Source organism: Molossus molossus, unplaced genomic scaffold, assembly GCF_014108415.1.
Source record: "Molossus molossus isolate mMolMol1 unplaced genomic scaffold, mMolMol1.p scaffold_m16_p_24, whole genome shotgun sequence".
NCBI classification, from domain to species: Eukaryota; Metazoa; Chordata; class Mammalia; order Chiroptera; family Molossidae; genus Molossus; species Molossus molossus.
The window spans coordinates 12,238,985-12,259,596 of NW_023425360.1; the positions used below are offsets into that span (position 1 = coordinate 12,238,985).

General features: G+C 51.8%; 1 protein-coding gene across 2 annotated transcripts in view; it reads right to left on the minus strand.

The window, feature by feature from the left end:
- Nucleotides 1-20,612, minus strand: part of PCSK6 (proprotein convertase subtilisin/kexin type 6) — a 120,438-nt gene that overhangs the window by 80,234 nt on the left and 19,592 nt on the right. For both annotated transcript variants that reach the window (XM_036277842.1, XM_036277841.1), the window contains exon 2: nucleotides 3,489-3,593. In XM_036277842.1, coding sequence (XP_036133735.1) covers nucleotides 3,489-3,593 — 105 coding nt within the window. The remainder of the gene's footprint in view (nucleotides 1-3,488; nucleotides 3,594-20,612) is intronic.

The window sequence follows — 20,612 nt, forward strand, 5'->3', positions numbered from 1 at the left end:
GTATCTGGGTTGCAGGTTCGATCCCCGGCCCAGGTTGGGGCGCATGCGGGAGGCAACCGATCGATGTGTCTCTCACACTGATGTGGGTCTAAAACAGAATCACTGAAACAGAGGATGTCTACAGATCACAGGGTAAGCCTCCGACTGCGACTCCACATTGGTTCTAAGAGCTTAATTGTCTGAACCCCCAGGATTTTCTCATCACATGCCTACGTTGGGGGACAGCCCCCCCCCCCCCGCCATGCAAACAGCTGGTCCCTCATTGCAACTCTCTGTGTGGTAATAATTTAAAACTTTGGAGACTCCAGATGCAGGACACGCCTGTCATCCTCACCAGACAGCTCACTCTCGCTCACGTTGAAAGGAGGGAGGACAGCCCTGGCCGGTTTGGCTCAGCGGTTGGGGCGTCGGCCTGCGGTCCAGAGAGACCCGGGTTCGGTTCCCGCTAAGGGCATGTACCTTGGTTGCAGTTTGTCCCCGGCCCTGGTCGGTCGTGTGGGTGGCAGCCACTCGATGTGTCGCTTTCACGTCGATGTTTCTCTCTCTCTCTCTCTCCCTCCCACTCTATCTGAACAAAATATCAAAAAATGTCCTCGGGTGATGATAAAAAATAAATTAAAAAAAAGAAAGAAAGGAAGGAGGGAGGGCATTGCAGCAACCCCCTTCTGGAAGGGTCTCCCTCCTTGACAGACGAGAGCCCCCTGTGCACCTCAGCCCCCGCCCTGCAGCCTCCAGGATCCCAGGTTCTGTGCTGATCTGTCTGTGTACCCCTCTGCACAGTGTACCCCTCCTCTCGGTGGTCACAGGCATCGGGTCTGCACGCCGTTCTCCAGGGGTCCCCTTCTGTGCAAATGACCAATGACAATCTGGCTTTGCTTCCGAGAGCAAAAATAAAACAATTCCAGTCCCTCTGAAAAACATGCCTTAAGGTCCCACAAAATGAACCCACGTAGGTGTGACCACAGCCTTGCGTGATCAGGTGAGACGAGTCATGTGCAAGTGCCCACGCACGTAGCGACCCCTTAACAAATGTCCAGTTCCTTTCCTTGCTATGAAGGAATAATGACATTAGCGTAATGTTTGAAATCGATCTCCTTTTATCTCTCTTCCCACCCACCACCCACCCACCACCAACCGTCTGCCTCGCCTCGGCCCAATTCCACGAATGCGTTCCCTGGGACCACGTCCTCGTGGGTTGAAATCAGAACCACACAGCGAAGCTCTGGACATGGGTGTTTCAAGAACAGTGTCCAGGGACAAAGTCTCTCCCGCCCGCCCCCAGCTCGGTGGACACGAAAGGAGTCAGCGGGGTGGCCGGGACAACACCAGGCACCCGTTGCCCAGGAAACGTTAGGACGTGTGTTCTATGGGGAGAGCTGAACCAGCAGCTTGTCAGCCCGACAGCCCACGGCTTCCAGAGAAGGCGATTCCCACGCCCCAAGACGACGGCGTATGAATGGCTACATCTCATGGCTGGGCTTGCTCCGATTCTCTCGTGACCTTCATTTCCTGCCACAGCCCTCATCACCTGCGCTCTAGAACCAATGCGTTTCCTATTTCATGCCTCGTTTTCTATCGCTCCCACTCCTGCCAAGACCCTGCTGTGGAAGGTGTTCCAAAAGCACCTGTCGAATGAAGACATCATCAAGGCCCACTTAGCCATCTTAATTTCTTTTAATGTTTTTATTGATTTTAGCGAGAGAGTGAGAGAGAGAGAAACATCTATTGGTTGCTTCTCATTGCACCCTGACCAGGGACTGAACCTGTAACTGGGCATGTGCCCTGATGGGAACAGAACCGGTGACCTTCCGGTGCACGGGATGACGCCCACCCAACCGAACACGTTGGCCTGGGCCAGCTTAAAATTTTAATCTTACTGAGTATCTGTTGACTGATATTTGTCAAATAGTAGTCTCAAATCTATTCAGTAAGGACACTCAATGAACCACCCAATAGATAGAAATTGTATTGAAAATTAAAACGTGAGCCTCTTTTCAAATTACATGTGATTTTTTATCTCAAAGATGACAGGGACTTTTTAAGGGAGGAAAAACAAGTTGTCTTTACTGCCCAAATTTTAAAATTCATTGAACTTCGTAAATAAGCATTATGATAACCGCAAAAACATCCATTGGCCCAATCTCTAATTCATTATTAAAATACTCGCTTGAATTGCCTCATCTTTTGCCTTTATGGGCAAGAGTCACCTACTTATCTAATTTTATAATTACTGTGCATGTTGTTGATTTTTATTTTTTTTATTAGTATTATTTTTTATCCTCACCTGAGGACATTTTTTCATTTTTTATTCAGATAGAGTAGGAGAGAGAGAGAGAGAGAGAGAGAGAGAGAGAGAGAGAAACAATGACGTGAAAGGGACACATCGAGTGGCTGCCACCTGCACGACCCAACCAGGGCCGGGGACAAACTACAACTGAGGTACATGCCCTTAGCGGGAACCGAACCCGGGTCTCTCTGGACCGCAGGCCGACGCTCTAACCGCTGAGCCAAACCGGCCAGGGCACATGTTGTTGACTTTTATTTATTTATTTTTTTTATTTTTATTTTTTTTATCCTCACCCGAGGATATTTTTCCATTTTTTTGTACAGATAGAGTGGGAGGGATAGAGAGGAAGGGAGAGAGAGACAGAAACATCGATGTGAAGGGACACATCAAGTGGCTGCCACCCGCACGACCAACCAGGGCCGGAGACAAACTGCAACCGAAGTACATGCCCTTAGCGGGAACCGAACCCGGGTCTCTCCAGACCGCAGGCTGACGCTCTAACCGCTGAGCCAAACCGGCCAGGGCACATGTTGTTGACTTTTAAATTAAATTAAACGTGACTTGATTTTTTCCCATCACCGTTTATCCCTCTATGCCGTCTTCCACCTCCACCGCCCCACAATCACCACACTGCTGTCCATGTCCATGAGTTCTCTCTGTTTTGTTTGTTTGTTTTTAAATCCTCACCCGAGGACACTTTTTTTCCATCTATCTTCAGAGAGTGGCAGGGAGGGAGGAGAGAGAGAGAGAGAGAAACATCAATGTGAGAGAGACACATCGTTGGTCGCCTCCCACATGACCCCGACCAGGGCTGGAGACTGAACCACAACTGAGGTACTGGAATAGAACTTGTGACTCTTTGGTCCAAGGGCCAACACTCTAACTGCTGAGCCAAACCGGCCAGGGCTACTGTTGGTTTTTAAGCATTTAAAATATCAATAAATCGACACTCGTTCGATTGTTGCTTCACCCTATAATCAAGAATTTCAATTCTCAAGTCTGACAAGAGATCCAAACATTTGGAACATCCAGATGGTCCGATATGTACCTACACGTCGGTCTTGTTTTGCTCAGAGAATATGGAAAACTAACAGCTATCGAGAATCCCATTCAATCCCAACTCTGCTGCTTCTAAAACCACAGGGCCCGAGAAAAAACCCACACTCCAGGCGTGTGTCCTGCCAGGGAGCAGGGACTGTACCTGGGGGTCCATTCTGAGGAAGGTGTGAGGGCCCCTGCTGCTCAGGGTGGATCTTTTGAAGGTCTTGCTGTGATAGAAGTGGTAGTAATTCTCCAGGTTTCCGATCTGCAAGACAAGAAACAGGATGGCGTTCGTTAAGACCGCCCTACAAACAGCCCAGAAGATTTGCTCCATCAAACCTCAACATTTGTACTGTCTTGGCCAAGATTTTTATTTATTTATTAATTTTTTCTTTATTGATTTGAGAGAGAGAGGGAGAGAGAGAGAGATGGAAACATCGATGAGAGAGAACACAGATTGGCCGCCTCCTGCACGCCCCCCACTGGGGATCGGGTCCACAACTTGAGCATGTGCCCTGACCGGGAATCGAACTGGTGACCTCTTGGCGCATGGGTCAACGCTCAACCACTGAGCCACACCGGCCGGGCTTGGCTAAGATTTTTAGACACGAATTAAAAAACAACAACATTTAGGGTCAAGCATCCCTGAAGTAGCTAAGTTAGTGTCATGTCAGGTCTACACCAAAATATTCGTGTATAAACAATCTCCACCCCATGGATAAACTGAATGTTTAAGAATGAACATCCGTGCTCAAATGCAACAAGGAAGCCAAAGAAAGCACATGGGTCCATCTACTCGGGCTGATGCAGAGTCATCTGAGACTATTCTACCCCCCAGGGTGTCCTGCCTTTCTGGGGAGGGAGGGGGGGTCAAGATACATTTCCGCTTGAGGGATGAAGCCTGGAGAGAGGACATGGCCTTCAGGGCAGTCTGGCCTGCACAGTAGCGGTGACTTGTCCTCTTGTCTGATGACCCTTGAGCACTGGGACATTGTTCTCAGAAGACCTGTTTCTTGAAAATAGCTAGTGGGTCCCCATCCTGGAAAGCAAGGCTTTTAAAATGAAGACGGACCAGCCCTGGCTGGTTTGGCTTAGCAGTCGGAGCACTGGCCTGCGGACCAACGGTCTTGGGTGTGATGCCCTGTCAAGGGCACATGCCTGGGTTGCAGGTTTGAGCCCCCGCCCCAGTGGGGGTTGTGCAGGAGGCAACCAATCGATGTTTCTCTCCCTCTCTCCCTTCCACTCTATCCAAAAAGCAATGACAAAATATCCTCAGTTGAGGATTTTTTTAGAAAATGAAGATGAGCCAGACATGATATTGGCACCCAAGATGTCCTTTGAAGGCTCAACCATCCTAATGTTTTTCCCTTCTGATTAACGGGTAAATTTAAGACACCGGTCCTGCAGAAGTTATATGTGGTCGTGGTGAGCATGGGTTTTCAGCTGGATAAGGCTCGTTCGAACCCTGCCCACTCCCTTCACCACCACGGGCCATGCCATCCTGGGCAAGAATATCCCACCCCTCAAATCTCCACTTGCCCCTTGGAGGTAAGGATGACCAAAGTCTACCCAACTCATGGCCGTTTCATCTGCTGTGACCAGACCCCCACAGAGCGGCCGGCCCAAGCAGAGACCGGAGGGACGTGGATGCTGAGTGGCATTTCCACATCTGTCCACGAGATGTGGAGAAGATAAAGCAGGTATGTCCGGAGACAGCCTGCCTCCCAGCAAACACTTCCAGCCATCCTGGTAGTCTGGCTGCCTCCCATTCCTGGGTTCAGGAGATACCCCTTTGTCCTTGACATAAAGAACCCCCCTTTCCACCGTAGCTTTTTGCACTGTGCTTCCGTTGCTTACAACCACCGAACACCAAATACTGTGGCAGTGACGCGGACTAAGAGGCACCCTCTGGGCTGAGCCTCGTTCAGTGCCGAGAACCCAGTGCTGATTTGGGGAGCTGGGTTCCCCGTCTGGCTCCTCTTCAAGGTCTTCCATTCCCCTCGCTAGGTCTGGGATGCTTTAGAATTTGCCCAAATCTGGGTCTACGCCCCAGCCTGACCCCTGCCTGCCGGGTGACCTGGGCTTAGCCGCTCTCTGACTCTTGGTCTCCCCATGAGAATAACTACTACCTTAAAGAGTTGCTCCAAAACAATATATATGATATATGTAGTATATATAAAGAGCTAGCCCGACGCCTGGCAGGGAGCACAGGTCTGATCAATGGTTTTCTGCAATTATGACCTTCAGTTCATTTTCTACCTCGTGAAGTCTTTCTGCCATTACCAGCCGCATTACTTCTGCCCTATTTTGCACAAAAGCACTTTCATTTCCCCTCCCACACAGAAGTCCCCTTGCTCACTTCTTCAACACGGTGACTTGCCGTGTACATGTCAGAGGGCCCTGCTCACGCGTGCCAGGGCGGACAGTCCTCACCGACAGCGGTGCTTAACCAGCGTCCCCGGGGAAGGTTTCACAATGTCTGGTCTTCTCACTGGTCACGCGAGCCCCTTCCGACGTGGGCGTGGAGATGCTGGACGGACTCACCTGCCCAGAGTTGCTGCTGACCCTGGTCAGGCTCAGGTCAGCGTGCCCTGGGAGCCATTCCGGCAGCCAAGCCAGGGCAGAGGCTGCCAACCCTCTCGTCCAAGGCCAGTGCCAAGGCCATCACCCTCCTGCCTCTGGGCCCATGACCATCCTCAGCAATGGCTCAAAGGGTCTGAAGTAGCAGGAGCTGCTCTGTTTGAGAAATCCTGTGCTCACCGGGCCAACCGCCCCAGGGATAGCCTGTGTCACCTGTTTGAAAACTGACATCCAGCTCCGCAGGGGGGCTGAGGGCCTGGGAAGAGCCACGCCCAGGACGGGGACAAAGGGACACCAGCCAAGGCCACCCTCCTGCCCTTACAAGGCCAGCTGCAGAAGAAGCTGGGGTTTGTTTCGGAAAGAAAGGAGAAGGGGTCAGGTCATCGGCACTTCACCAATCTGAAAGCGCCCCCAAGGGTCCGTCCCTCTCTCCATCCTCTGGGTCCTTAGGGAGGGGGCGGATGGGATAGGGAGCAGCCACATTCCTTCCTCTTGACCCCAGATTTGAGAGTCAGGCCAACTACAGGCCACACAGTCTGGTTCAGGGTACAAGACAGAAGGGCTGCCTAATACCGGGTAAGGGAAGGAGAGGAGGAAGGATGGACCCGGATCCTCAGCAGGGACTCGAGGGCCCACGTTCACTGCTGGAGGCCCTGACTGGGGCACAGGCAGTCTGCCCCGGGGGTTACCATGACGCCCAGGGTGGGGCGCTGTCTGTCCTCTCGCACCTGTGGATGTGCTGTGATTAGTGATCACTGATTCCTTCAGAGTAGGGCCAGCAAATTACAGCCCATGGGCCAAATCTGGTCCACCTCCTGCTGTTTAGTCTTAATTTTTAGACGGTGGGAAAACACACCATGCTGACCATTCTGAAGGGTACAGGTCAGCGGCCCTGAGCACGGTCACAGTGCTGTGCAATCATCACCACCATCATCCCCAGACATCACCTTCCCACACGGAGGCACACTCGACACTTAGTCCCCATCCCCTCCCCCCGCAACTGCCATTCTCCTCCCTGTTGCCTTGAATTTACCACTCGAGGGATCTCATGAGTGGAATCACACAGTTTCATCTTTTAGTGACTGGCTTGTTTCACTCAACACGCCATCCTCACGGTTTACCCACATTGCCTCTGGGTGGCAACATCAGAATTCGCTTCCTTTTCAAGGCTGCATACTATTCCGTCACAGTACAGGACACTCTTGGCTTGTCTGTTCATCCACTCATGGACACTTGGGTTGTTTCCGCTTTTGACTATCGTGAATAATGCTGCTGCGAACATGGGTGGACAGAGGTTCGAGTCTCTGCTTTCAATCCTTTGGGGTATATATTCACCTCCTGTTTTTGTAAATAAAGCTTTATTGGCACAGAGCCATGCCCACTCATTCACCTGCTGGCCAAGGCTGCTTTCCTGCTACAATGGCAGGACTGGGTGCTCCAGACACCCCTGGCCCACAGGCCTGGAACATTCTGTCTGTGGACTTCACAGAAAACCTTTGCCAACCTGTGATCGAGAGAATTCGCTGCTAAGCATATTTTGGGGGTAGGAGGCCCACGGAAGTCTCTGATGTTGCACATGGCGTCTCTAAAGGTTGAGGACGACCAGTCCATACAGTGACTCTGCCCAGAAACACAGGTGCAGATGTAATGCCAAAGCCTACAGGTGGGCATCAGGCACGGGTCCGGGATCACCCTGGCACAAGGCCGGGAAGGATGAGGGGGTGGCGGTGCAGGGGGCACACGCACCTGGGTGCAGGTGGAAGCCCACCCAGTGACATCACCTCTGCCGGGTGAGGTGGCAACATTTATGACGTAGCTCGTTCCTCCTCCCCCGCCCGTCTAAGGTCCTCACCTGACCGACCAACTGCAGTTCTGCTCCTGGAGATCTCCGGGTGCCTTCATGAGGTATCTGGGCAAGATGGCGGGTCGGGAGGCCCCCACTCTGGGGTGGGGTCGCTCGTGGGATGCGGCCACTGGCCCAGTGAAACATGAGGGACACCTGGCCCCCCTCTGGCCCTGGCCCGCGATTGGAGCGTGGGAAAGAACCAGAGGTGGTCCCGCTTTACAGGTGGGGAGACGGAGGCCTGGGGAGGTTGTGCCAATGTTACCCTCAGAGCTCCCCATTCTGCCCACAGATGACATCCGATACCAGATGACACACAGGGACACAGAGCCAGATCGGGGTTACTCCTACATCTCTGGTACACCTGCAGGGTCACACTGCCAAGAGCCGGGACCCTCAGACGAGACAGGAAAGTGGGGGCTCGAGGTCATCTTCTGAGCAAGGAAACGCTCGTTTTCATCTGAAATCTATGTTGTCGCTCCTCAGGGTCCTGGCCACCCTGGGCTGCCGTCCCTTGGCCACGGCCTGGGAGCAGTCACGCCAGGCCTCGTCGGGCCCCTGGGGTCACCCCACGTGCTCCGCCCACTTCTCCCGCCGGTGTCTAGGCAGCCTGTGTGTGCACACCCAGGAGCGGTGACTGCGGCTGGTCCTGCTGGCTGGGGCCTGGCCACCTCCCAGCCCTTCCTTCCCATCTGCCTTACGAGGTGGGTGCTGTGATTATCCTCACGTTGCAGATGGGGAAACTGAGGCACGGAGTGGGTAAGTAACTTGTACCTATAGTTAGTAGTGCAGTCTGGACTCGAACTCAAGTTCACATTCTTCACCACCACGCCAGCCCCTGGACACACTGACAGCGTTGTGGCCATGGGGGTCCCTCACCTCTTGGTTCTCGCCCTCAGCAGCAGCTCGTGTGCGCATAGCCAAGGGTCTCGACGAGTGTGCACCGGCCTTCATTCCGAAGCAGAGACCATGAGACGTATCGTGTTCTGTGTACGTATCTATTCTACGTGTCTGTGAGTATATGGATGGATACACATGTTTGTATATTTATATATGTGTATGCATGCGCGAGTGTGTGTCTGCATATATGTCTTCAGATGTGGATGTGGGTCTATATGCATGTCTTCAGATGTGAGGGTGTGTACATATATGTATGTCTTCAGATGTGAGGGTGTGTACATATATGTATGTCTTCCGATGTGAGGGTGTGTACATATATGCATGTCTTCATATGTGAGGGTGTGTACATATATGTATGTCTTCATGTGTGAGGGTGTGTACATATATGTATGTCTTCCGATGTGAGGGTGTGTACATATATGTATGTATTCATATGTGAGGGTGTGTACATATATGTATGTATTCAGGTGTGAGGGTGTGTACATATATGTATATATTCAGATGTAAGGGTGTGTACATATATGTATATATTCAGATGTAAGGGTGTGTACATATATGTATGTATTCAGGTGTGAGGGTGGGTACATATATGTATGTATTCAGGTGTGAGGGTGTGTACATATATGTATATATTCAGGTGTGAGGGTGTGTACATATATGTATATATTCAGATGTGAGGGTGTGTACATATATGTATGTATTCAGGTGTGAGGGTGTGTACATATATGTATGTATTCAGGTGTGAGGGTGTGTACATATATGTATGTATTCAGGTGTGAGGGTGTGTACATATATGTATATATTCAGGTGTGAGGGTGTGTACATATATGTATGTATTCAGATGTGAGGGTGTGTACATATATGTATGTATTCAGGTGTGAGGGTGTGTACATATATGTATGTATTCAGGTGTGAGGGTGTGTACATATATGTATGTATTCAGGTGTGTGTGTATATGTATGTATTCAGATGCAAGGGTGTGTACAGTCGTCCCTTGCCACTTCCTGCTTTGACTTTCGCGGCTTCACTCTACTGCAGTCATTTGAAAGAACCGTGATAGAGTGAAGCCGCAAAGGTCGAAGCGCGAAGTGGTGAGGGACGACGGTGTATAAAGAAAGAATCCTACCTTGCAGAAATTCATTTATGGCGGTAGAGTCTGGAACTGATTAACTGCGATAAACGAGGGCCGACTGTATATATATATGTACGTATTCAGATGTGTGTGCATGTATGTATGTGTGCATTCAAATGTGTGTGTGTGCATGCATGTATGTATTCAGATGTGTGCATGTGTGTGTATATATGCAGCTGTGTATGCAGCCATGTGTGCATGCATGTGTGTGTGCAGCCGTGTGTGCGTGCATGTGTGTATGTATGTGTGTGTACAGCTGTGTGTGTGTGTTTGTGCCAGAATCACAAATAAATGGCTCTGAAATGCAATCAGGCAAGTCTGGCTTTGTCTCACATCTGAGCAGGCCTGCTGGGTCAGAACCTCTGGATCCGGGGCTCACCACTGGTCAGAGCCATGTGATGGCTTGGGCAAACCTTGTGTGAGCCAGGCTGCCCCAGAGATCTGGGCTGCTGCTGGGCACGTGGCTGCTGGACCCTCCCCCCGAGATGCCGAGCTGTACCCCGAGACTGTCAGATCCCAAGGGGTCGCCCTTTCCAGGAGGCTGCCCCTTACTCCCCTGCCTGGCCTGTCTCCACACGGCCACACAGAGCCAGAGCAGCCTCAAGTCGCCATCATTCTGCCACACTCACCTTCCCCCCAAATCTGCCCTTCCTCCCGAGGAGTCCCTCGTCTTCGTGAACGGCACCACTACCCTCTGCGTGCGTTCTGCGCCACGAAACCTGCTGGAGGTGACCCCTGAATGGCTCTCAAAGCGGGCTGCACCCATCGCCCCTCCCAGTGCAGGCAGGACCCCTGCTGGCTCCCGGTCCCTTCTGCACCGTTGCTCTGCCCCTGGACAGCACACAGGTCTCCACAACCTGCAGAACACCTCTGCAGGCACAGGCCTGGCCCCACGAGCATCACCTTGTCTGGGACGCAGCCGTGAGCCCTTCCCTGCTATTTCACACCCCTCAGCCTGCTCATGGTCCACCAAGACAACCTCCCACTGTCACTGCCTCCAGGAAGCCCTCCCGGACTTCCCACATGTGGCTATTACAGCTCACGGCTCTACAGTCCATCCAAAGGGCCCGGAACCCTTCATTCATGGCAGCAAACCGGCCTTGGAGAAGCAGCCCCTTGGGGACCACAGGTGGAGGTGGGTATAAACTACTGTAAAGCCAAACAAGGGAGGCACAGAAGCCCAGTGTGCTGGGTAGAGGCCCGGGCTGGGGCTGTTTACAGGAAAAACCTCTCCGGTTGTGTTTTTTCCTGTAAATACGAGTACAGGCAGCTTCAAATGATGTCCCTGCTTATACAGGTCCGGGGTGAGGTCGGAGGGGTCAGTCAGTGGGCGCTGCCCGAGGGTGGCACCCTGCCTTCCTGAAAGAGGAAAGACGATGACGTGGCGTTTCTTTGCCAATCCCGAGGAACTAGGGAGGAGGAGAGCCCCAACTAATTTATCACATTTGATTTGTAGCGGAGTCACTGAGGAGTAGGCCGAATCCACCCCAAAGGACACCCGATCGTTCCAAAGGTCCACCCGCCCACTCAGCCCTCCAATGGACGTGATCTCAGACGCAGGTGCAATTCTGAAAGCCCTCGATTCAGCAGGCTGGGCTGGGGGAGGGGAGCGGGGCTAAGGACACACTTTGGTCAGTCCACAAAGACACCCCCCTACCGCCCCAGGTCGGCACGGTTAAATCTGCCCCAGGGTAATAGCTGATAAGGACACAAATGTCACAATTCAAGGTCTCAGAAATGAACGGGCTGCCGAAGAGCTTCTGACTTTGCAGAAAACCATTAACTTTATCACTCCCCACGCCTGTCCTTGGCTGGAACAGATATCTTTTTCCTTGTTGCTGTTCTTTGAATCTTTTTTAAAACTTTTTCTTTCTGTTTATTAATTTGAGAGAGAGAGAGAGGGAAGAAGGGAAAGAGAGAGAAACATCGATTTGTTGGTCCACGTATTGATGCATTTATTAGTTGATTCTTGTATGTGCCCTGACTGGGGATCGAACCTGCACCTTGATGTATGGGGATGATGCTCTAACCAACTGAGCTACCGGCCAGGGCCTGACATAGATGTGCAGAGCCCCATCTGCTCGCAGCTTCTGGGGCCTCTGGTCCTCTGAGGCTTTTGGGGAAGAGTCTACATTGAAAAGGCACCGGCGTCAGAGTTCAGTTATATAATGTTATTGATCCCAGTGGGTCTGCTTAAGAAAAACAACTAATTAGGGTCTATAAAAACCTACACACCAAATTAATTCTGTCCTGCTCTGGTGACTTCCGCCTGAAGAAAGTTATAAATAGACGGTCGATGGCCACTGCACCTATATTTAGTCAGCACTGCATTCCCAGGCATTTATAATTAAGGAAGTCCAGACAGAGAGAATGGACAGTTTGTTGTTATTTTTTAAAGCATTAAAAATAATTTTTTTTTTAAAAACCCTGCTTCCCATTTTGGTCACATATACACACATTCTGTTATTGCAGTCATTATAATTCTGACCCAAGTTAAGGTTATTATTGCACAATTTCCTAGTCTCCTAAATTTTCTTTCTTCAACACGTATTCACCCAAAGCATGCAATTAAGCTGCTCAACTTCCTACAAATTCCTGGAAAAGCTTTCATTTTTACTTAGTAAACTTCATTTTGTCCTCCCTGAAGCCAACGGGTCTGGCTCTGCAGCAGGACATCTGATGTATACACCTGGCCCCAGCCCATACCCTTCACGTCCACGCGTGTGAACAGCTCTACAATCTTCCTGTTGAAGATCACGGTTTACAAACCACCCTTCGCTCCACGCCGCGTGTCCGCCTGCCGTGTCCCTCTCTCCATTGTGGGGTTTCTCTTAAAGGGTCAAGGACGCCATCGTTTTGGAAATGGCCCGAGTTCACCTGACCCCGCCATCCCAGCTTCCTTTTACCCCGATGCCCAACCCAAGTGCCAACCTGAACGTCTGCTCAACAGGCTGCCCCATGACCAACCTCCTAAGCCGACCTGCGGGGCCTGCCCGACCGAGACAGGCGGCTCCCATTCTGCGCGCCGTGGGGAACATCATCCCCCGCGTCAGTGCCCACGTCGGGTAAGACCAGGACACCAGACGCTGCGGGCAGCACGCGCTGTCACTTGGCTCCTGTGACTCAACCCCGAGCCGCTAGGACGAGGCAGCCAGCAGGATTTCACCGAAATGCAACCCGGGGGACACCCTTTCCGGGCTGCAAAGCACATCTTGGTCTGTAAACGAGAAATGGGCTTTGGGCAATTATTTTCGGGTTAGCGGCTGTGCTAAGGAGCGGCCCGGTGACCGCCTGTCTCTGTCCCCTCACTGGGCCCAAGGGAGAAGCTGGGTCCGTTTTCCCTCTGATCCTTCCATGCCAACATCGGGGTTTATGGAATACTTGGCAGTAAAGAGTTTCGACAGAATGTTCGCATTCAAACCGAAACTTCAGAGGCACGGATTCGCAGGGCTGGAGGGACTATCACCCTACCCTGCCCACCCCCATGACTCACGAACACAACATGCACGATGGCGCCCTGCGAACGGGACCACAGGAATGCCCACTCACAGTCCCCAGCTCTTCTGTGGTCACTTTCCTGTGTGTTTCATGTGAGCACCGCCCACACCGACTACTGGGCCGCTGTCCGGGGAGCCCTCGGCTCTCCCCGCTTTCTGAGCCAGGCTTGATCCTAGACGTGGGGAGTCCGGCTGGGCTCTCGCAGGCCCGGGACCTGCCTCCGGGGAGAGATGGATGGGAGTCTGGTCCGCGGAGCAGAGGAGGGGAAGCCCTTCTGCCCAGCTGGCGCTCAGATGCCAAGATAGAAGCAACGACCTGCCCTAAAGCCCCCGAGCATAGGACAGAGACCCACGTTCTAAGAGGCAGGTGACCACTCTGGACAGAACATCTCTGCCAGGCCTCCAAGGCCAGTTAAGGAGGAGGACGTAGGAAGTGGGGGAGGGGGCAACAAAGGGACCCCAGCCATCATCTTGCGTGGACCTCGGGGGGCACTCCACAGGGACCCCAAGTGCAACCTGGGGCCCTGGAGCCAGGCTGCCCAGATTGGAATTCCCACTCCCCGTGGAACTGAAAACACTCTGGGCCACTTCCTTAAACTCTGCAGCCTCTACATTCCTTTCCATTCCATGGGGATAAGGGCAGCCCCTCCCCCCACCATGGTTTCTGGGAGGAGAAACGAGGCCAGATGCTGTATGTTGGCATGGGGTCCAGCACATGGCAGGCTGTCATAGCTTTTTGGGGAACAATGAATTGCAACAAGGCCAGGTGCAAAGCTAGTTAGATGACAAGTCCCGTTTGCCCTTGGCTTTCAATGCAAAGAAGTGTACTTGTTTATTGGTGGTACCCAGGGGAAAACAATCCCACCCCCACAGTCATAAAGGTCAGAGTGAACAGTGTCACCTTGCTGGCCGGGTCAGTCCCAGGAGGGTGGGAGCAGGAGCTGTGCCCTGCTGTGGACACTCAGGAACACACAGGCCTTCGGGTGGAAAACCCTTACCACCACCTGACAACCCACTCGTTTCCAGGGCCCCGACACGAATTCATTTCTTGTCCTTCTTATCTTTATCAACTCCTAGAATGAGGCTGCACTAGGCAATTGATTCCAGGCAGACATGTGTTTGCAAGCTCTAGACTCCTGATTCCGTAAAACAAATTCATGTGCTATACCATCGTCCACGTTCACAAGTCTGTAACGACAAATTCGCTCCAAGTGAGAGATGTGCTCGTTTTGGTTCCGTGAGATTCTCTCTGATCGACGGTTACCAGTTCCTGGAGCGGAGCCCTGGCATTTCCAGTACTCTCACTGACAGGTCCTCAATGGCATGTCCCCTTGACAGGTGGAACCGGGTTAGCAATTCTTCAGTTGCCTTGCCATGGCGACACACCCACTCTCAGAGGGCTTGGTGACTCCATGAGCCAGGTGATCGGTAAGGACATGAGCCACTAACACGCTGCTGTGTGTTCCTCCCAGACAGTGACTGGCCTCCACCCTCACCCAGCACCACTTTTCCCAGACACTGCTGGGAGGGTGGGGCAGGGAGGGGCAGGGTGTGGCGAGGGGAATGTCTGCCACAAACCCAACAGGACACCAGGGCTCTGAGGTCACGTTCCCCCTGCCCTCCCTGCCTGTGGGGAAGGTGCCAGTTCTTCTGGTTTTTCCAGAGAAGCTGGGAATTCAAATTCCTAACTCAAATCTGAGGTGTAAATGCTGATAATGATTCCGATTTTCTGCAAACTTTCTAGTCTAAATAAAGCACGCCTGGAGGCTACGCTCTGTGCCTGGGCCACCATGTGACCTGGCTCCCTGGGTGGGGGTCCTGGGTGTGGCCCTCAGCAGGGCTCCTGGCTGTGCTCACCATCCAGACATCTTCCATCTCTGGGGACCACGCCCTGCTCTGAACCTCATGAGACGTATACCCGCACTCTCTCCTTTCTGGGGAACAGACCCCAGCACCCCAAAGGGTGTTTCCTCAAAGGCAGCTGAGTTCTCAGTAGATCAGTTCCTTTCAAAGACTTTCATTCTATTTCTCCCCAGTGACAACTCCAGACACAAACTTTGTCAAATGATCACGCACATTCCCAGCGATGGGTCTAATAACACCACTGCAGCCTCTTCCCTTCCTGACCCCAGGCTCTGGTTGGCAGCTCTCGGTACATCTCTGTTGACTTCTACAAAATCCCTCCAGATGCACCTCCCTTGGAAAAAACCCAGATTGCGTTCCATTCCATTTGATTACCCCTACATGCCCAGGTAATCTTTCCTCCAGACTTCTTTTATGCCCCTGGCTATTTGCTAGTGAGACTCTGCAGCTGCGGTTCCTTCCGTGTGCCACGTGTTCACGTAGGAAGAAAGGCTTTGGGATAGATGAAAAGATTTAAACAAACAAAACACTAAAACTCAACTTACTTGACAGACTACCCTACCCCAAGTCAAAGAAACCATCGCCACCTGGCTCTCGACATGGGAAGAGCCCCGAGTTTGGAGAGGCCCAACAACCTCCAGGCTGGCGCCCCTCATACACCCACATGATGGTCAAGATGGGTCCAAAATCCCCAAACAGACAGACAAGGACAAGCGACGAAGATGCGGAGAAGCTGGGACCCTCACACACGGCCAGTGGGATTATAAAATGACAGAGCCACCCTGGAAAACAGTTTGGGAGTTTCTCAGTAGGTCACACAGAGTTACCATGTGAGCCAGCAACTCCAAGCCCAGATCAATTCCCAGAGGGGTCAGAAGACACATCCACACAAAAACCTGTGCATGGACGCTCACGGGGGCATTATTCATAACAGCCAAGAAGTGGAAACAACTTCAATGTCCACCAACTGATAGACAAAATATCCATATATTGGTATATCCATACAGCAGAATATCACTTGGAAATACAAAAAGTGAAATACTGATACGTTACAAAAAGGATGAACCTTCAAAACATGCTAAGTCAAAGAAGCCAGTCACTAAAAGACCACACGTGTAGGAGTCTATTATAGGAAATGCCCAGAATAGGCAAGTCCATAGAGAGGGGAAGTAGATGGGTCGTTGTCTTGGGCTGGGGGAGCGGCACAGAATGGGGGTGGCTGTTGATGGGTATGGGGTTTTTCTGGAATGATGACATGTTCCAAAAGTGATAACAGTGATGGTCACACAACTCCACGAATATGCTACCAAACACTGACTTGTACGCTTTAAATAGATAAGTCATATGCTCTGTAAATTATACCTTAATAAAATGGTTATTTGAAAACAGAAAAGACTGCTGCACGTGATTACGTAAAAGTTAACTCCCAGTTTAATCGGAAGACTCCTATACAAGTTCCACAAAATTCACCAGCTGAAAAATGCTGCTTCTCACACATGTAACTGACAAAGAGTTGCTGTTCAGGCTCCATAAACCCAGTCACCCCACAGACCCAAGAGAAACTGCCCGGAAACAGAAGTCACACACCAAGCTGTTCTTAGCAACAATGTTATTCATGAAAATCACAAGCATTCAGTGTCAGGAAAATGGGCAGACAGCCGCGATGTGTTGCCAATGAATACTACGTAGCAGTGAAAAGAAATGAACCACAGCTAAGCTGGGGCTGCAGCTACAATGTGGCCAAGCCTTAGAAATATGTTAAGTGAAAAGCAAAACAAAAAAACCAAGTCCCAGAACACCACACCCCGGATACCATTTTTATAGAGCTACAAAACAAAACCAAGCCATGTATTGTCTATACATATATCGACACCTGTGCTACACACACTGCGTGGACAGTGGTTACTCTGTGGGGCTGCAGAGGTGGCACAGGGTGGTGGCACATTAATTAAACAAGGATGCCATTACTAAGGCCCTGTCTTGTTGCCTACCTAAGCAAACCCAAACCTAAGCCCATAAATGCCTCAAGGTTACGAAATCAAAACCAAAGGATGACCGGCCACAAACTCCAACTAAGCTTTCCTAAATGGGGCAGCTGCTTCGGCTACAGCCAATCGCATCCTTCCTGCGCTTTGCTTCTGTGTCCTCCCCGTGAAAGCCTTGCTCCTATTGGTGGGCACTCCCAACCACGTCCGGCGTGGCACTGCCCCACGGAACTCAATCTTTGCTCAAACACATTCTTAAACGTTTCGATAAGCCTCAGTTGGTATTTAACAGTGGTAAAGCAGAGCAGTCATGGGTAGGTAATATTGACAAGTGTCTAATTTCTGGACTGGGTGGTGGCTTCACATATTCTATTAGTCTGCCTTTTATAACTAACATGTATATTATAAGAAATATTTTACATGTATAAGTCCGGCCGGTGTGGCTCAGCGGTTGAGCATCACCCCATGCACCAAGAGGTCGCTGGTTCGATTCCCGGTCAGGGCACATGCCAGGTTGTGGGCCTGATCCCCAGTGGGCGGCATGCAGGAGGCAGCCAATCGCTGTTTTCTCATCAATGTTTCTATCTCTCTCTCCCTCTCCCTTCCTCTCTCTCTCAAATCAATAAAGGACAAAAAATGTTTTTAAACAATATTTTACATGTATCGAATGTCTGAAAGATAACAGAGAAGTAAATGTGGCGCCAGCCCTGGTTTTGCCATTTCTAATCCGGAGAAGTCACTTAACCACTCTGTGCTCCGGGTTCCTCATCGGTCACGTGGAGGCAGAAAGAGCTGCCTCCTCACGGGGTGCCTGCAGGTGTCAATGAGGTCAGGCACCTCCTGGCTCATCATCACTGTCATCTGCATCCTCATCCTTTTCCTCTTCATCATCTTTACCTTCACCATCCTCATGAAGTTCCTTTGGAAAGTGAAAGTGACCCCCACACACACCCCCACCAGGATCCTTCTCCCCCCTTCCTAGACAATTTACCACACTCTGCTGCCAAGTGGTTATACTGGCGTGGGCATCTCCCTTGGCAGAGAACAAGTCCTGAGACCCACTGCCTGTCTTGGTGCCTGCCCTCTGCTTTGCCCGCAGCAGCTGGGCCAGAGCCTGTCCCTCCATGAATGGTGGTTCAACCTGAGCAACACTAACAGACGGTCCTCTCTGTAATAACACAAGACTTTCTCTTCTCCTCTCCTTCCCGATGACCCACGGGGCAATGAAAGCATACTACGGCCACTGTGACGTGTGCTTGGCTGATCCCACCTCTATTTCCAACATTTCTCCTCTGCCTGCCTCTGTAGAGGTCACAGAACCTAGCAGTCTTGATTTCTCTGACTCCCTTGCAAGCAGCATAGCCAGAGACACGGCTCTGTCCTGCGGGATGTCAGCATACCACCCTGGGGGAGGTGACCCTTCCCAGATGCAAAGGGAAACACCTCCAATCTTCTACCTTTCGCCCGCCAGCCCTGTCCCCTGCCTGGAACGTGGACACGAGGCCTGGCGGTACACTGGCCACCATGCTGCCATGGGTGATGTCCATGAGGACACGGTCCTCCCTGCTGAGCAGGGCAGAGCGGGTGAGAGATGCCACCAGGGGCACCACCAGCCCTGCAGGGTCCACTTCCAGGCCTGCTGTGTAGAAAAGGTGAGCCCCGCCTTGTTGAAGCCACCACCTCTGGTTCTGCATCCGAAGGCATCTCTGGTGCTGACAGTGCTCAGGTAGCACAGGGAGTCCCCGCAGAATGCGCGCTATCCACCCTCAGAGGGGGGCTTTCAGACCACTGGTTCGATTGCACTGCAGTGATGTGATCATTTCAAATGCCAGCTCTCACGCCACAAGGTGGGCTGTATACACCTCCAGGACTCCACTAACACCCGGCATTCCACAGCTTCTCTGAAGTCCAATTCAGAGCCAACCTGGGCAAAATGTAGGGCAGGGGCTGCGGCAGGTAGTAGGAAGGGAGCATGACCACTCGCCTTCCTGGGCCTGGGCCAGTGGTCAGGGCATGGGTCCTTCAGGCATCCACACTGAGGGTCTGCATGGCGTGTCTGTCATCAAGAGGCCCACTACAGCCCGGCCGGTGTGGCTCACTGGTTGAGCATCAACCCATGCACCAAGAGGTCGCCGGTTCGATTCCCATTCAGGGCACATGCCCAGGTTGTGGGCCTGATCCCCAGTGGGGGGCGTGCAGGAGGCGGCCAATCAATGTTCTCTCTCATCGATGTTTCTATCTCTCTCTCTCCCTCTCCCTTCCTCTCTCTCAGAAAATCAATAAAGAAAAAAAAATTAAGAAAAAAGAGGCCCACTACACACCTGCATGGATCACGACCACCCCTCTCAATGACGAAGAGGGTTAAGTCCACCCTGTGACACAACAGCCAGACGGGACCGCTCTCTGGGCTGTGATCATTCCAACCGTCTGACACCCAGAGACGTTAGGTGGCACACCGACTGCCCAGGCGCAACCCTGGGACTAGAACCTGCTCTTCTGATTCTGAGGTCTGCGTTGTGCCACTGGCTCTGCCTGTCCGAGCCACGAGATCGAACTGCCCTATAAACTGACCATGTGTCACGCGTCATGGGGCAAGTTGGTTATTATGGGAAGAGCAGCAACAGAAAAAAACCACCCACCTCATCCGGTTCCCGGAGGGCTCCACCCACGACGACTCCTGCTCATTTAATTAAGAGAGGGCTGTTCTGTGTGATGCCCAAATGAAGACAAGTTTGGGGAGAAATGGAAAACCCAGCATCCCCAGGCACACCGTTCTCTTCGGGGAATGAGAGGGAACGCGTGTCCGTTATAATGAACAGGCCAAGGCACAGTGACACAGCTATTTCAGGCCCCATTTGGCCATGTTCAGGCAACAGAATATTCCTTCATTAGCTTTTCTGTTGGCTCCCAGATGCCCACGTAGGCTGATCAATATGTGAGTTCTAGTTTCTCCTCTCGTTAAGGGGGATCCTTAACTAATTCACTCCAAGCACCAGTGGTGGTGGGCGTGAGTCTGGCTCAAGAGGGTGAATCCCTGGTGCTGCTGGGGACCCGCCACCAGACGCCACCCTGGGAGCGCCAAGCAGGCTCTGCAGTGATGTTCTGACCTGGTGAACCAGGGCTCGCTGGTTCTCTCTCGGTCCAGCCAGACTGCTGCCTCTCCCATCCGAAGCTTTTAACATCAGCTAATCTGCCCTGGCCGGTGTGGCTCAGCGGTTAGAGCATCAGTCCTCAGACCCATGAGTTGCAGGTTCAATTCCGATCAAGGGCACATACCTCTGTTGCGGTTTGTCCCCGGCCCTGGTCAGGTTGTGCGGGAAGCAACCAGTTGATGTGGCTCTATCACATCGATGTTTCTCTCTCTCTCTCTCTCCCTCCCTCCCACTCTATCTGAAAATAAGTAGAAAAATATCCTCAGGTGAGGAATAAAAAACAAAAAAACAACATAGGCTAATCTTTTCCCTCCCAAAAAAACAAAAGGTGA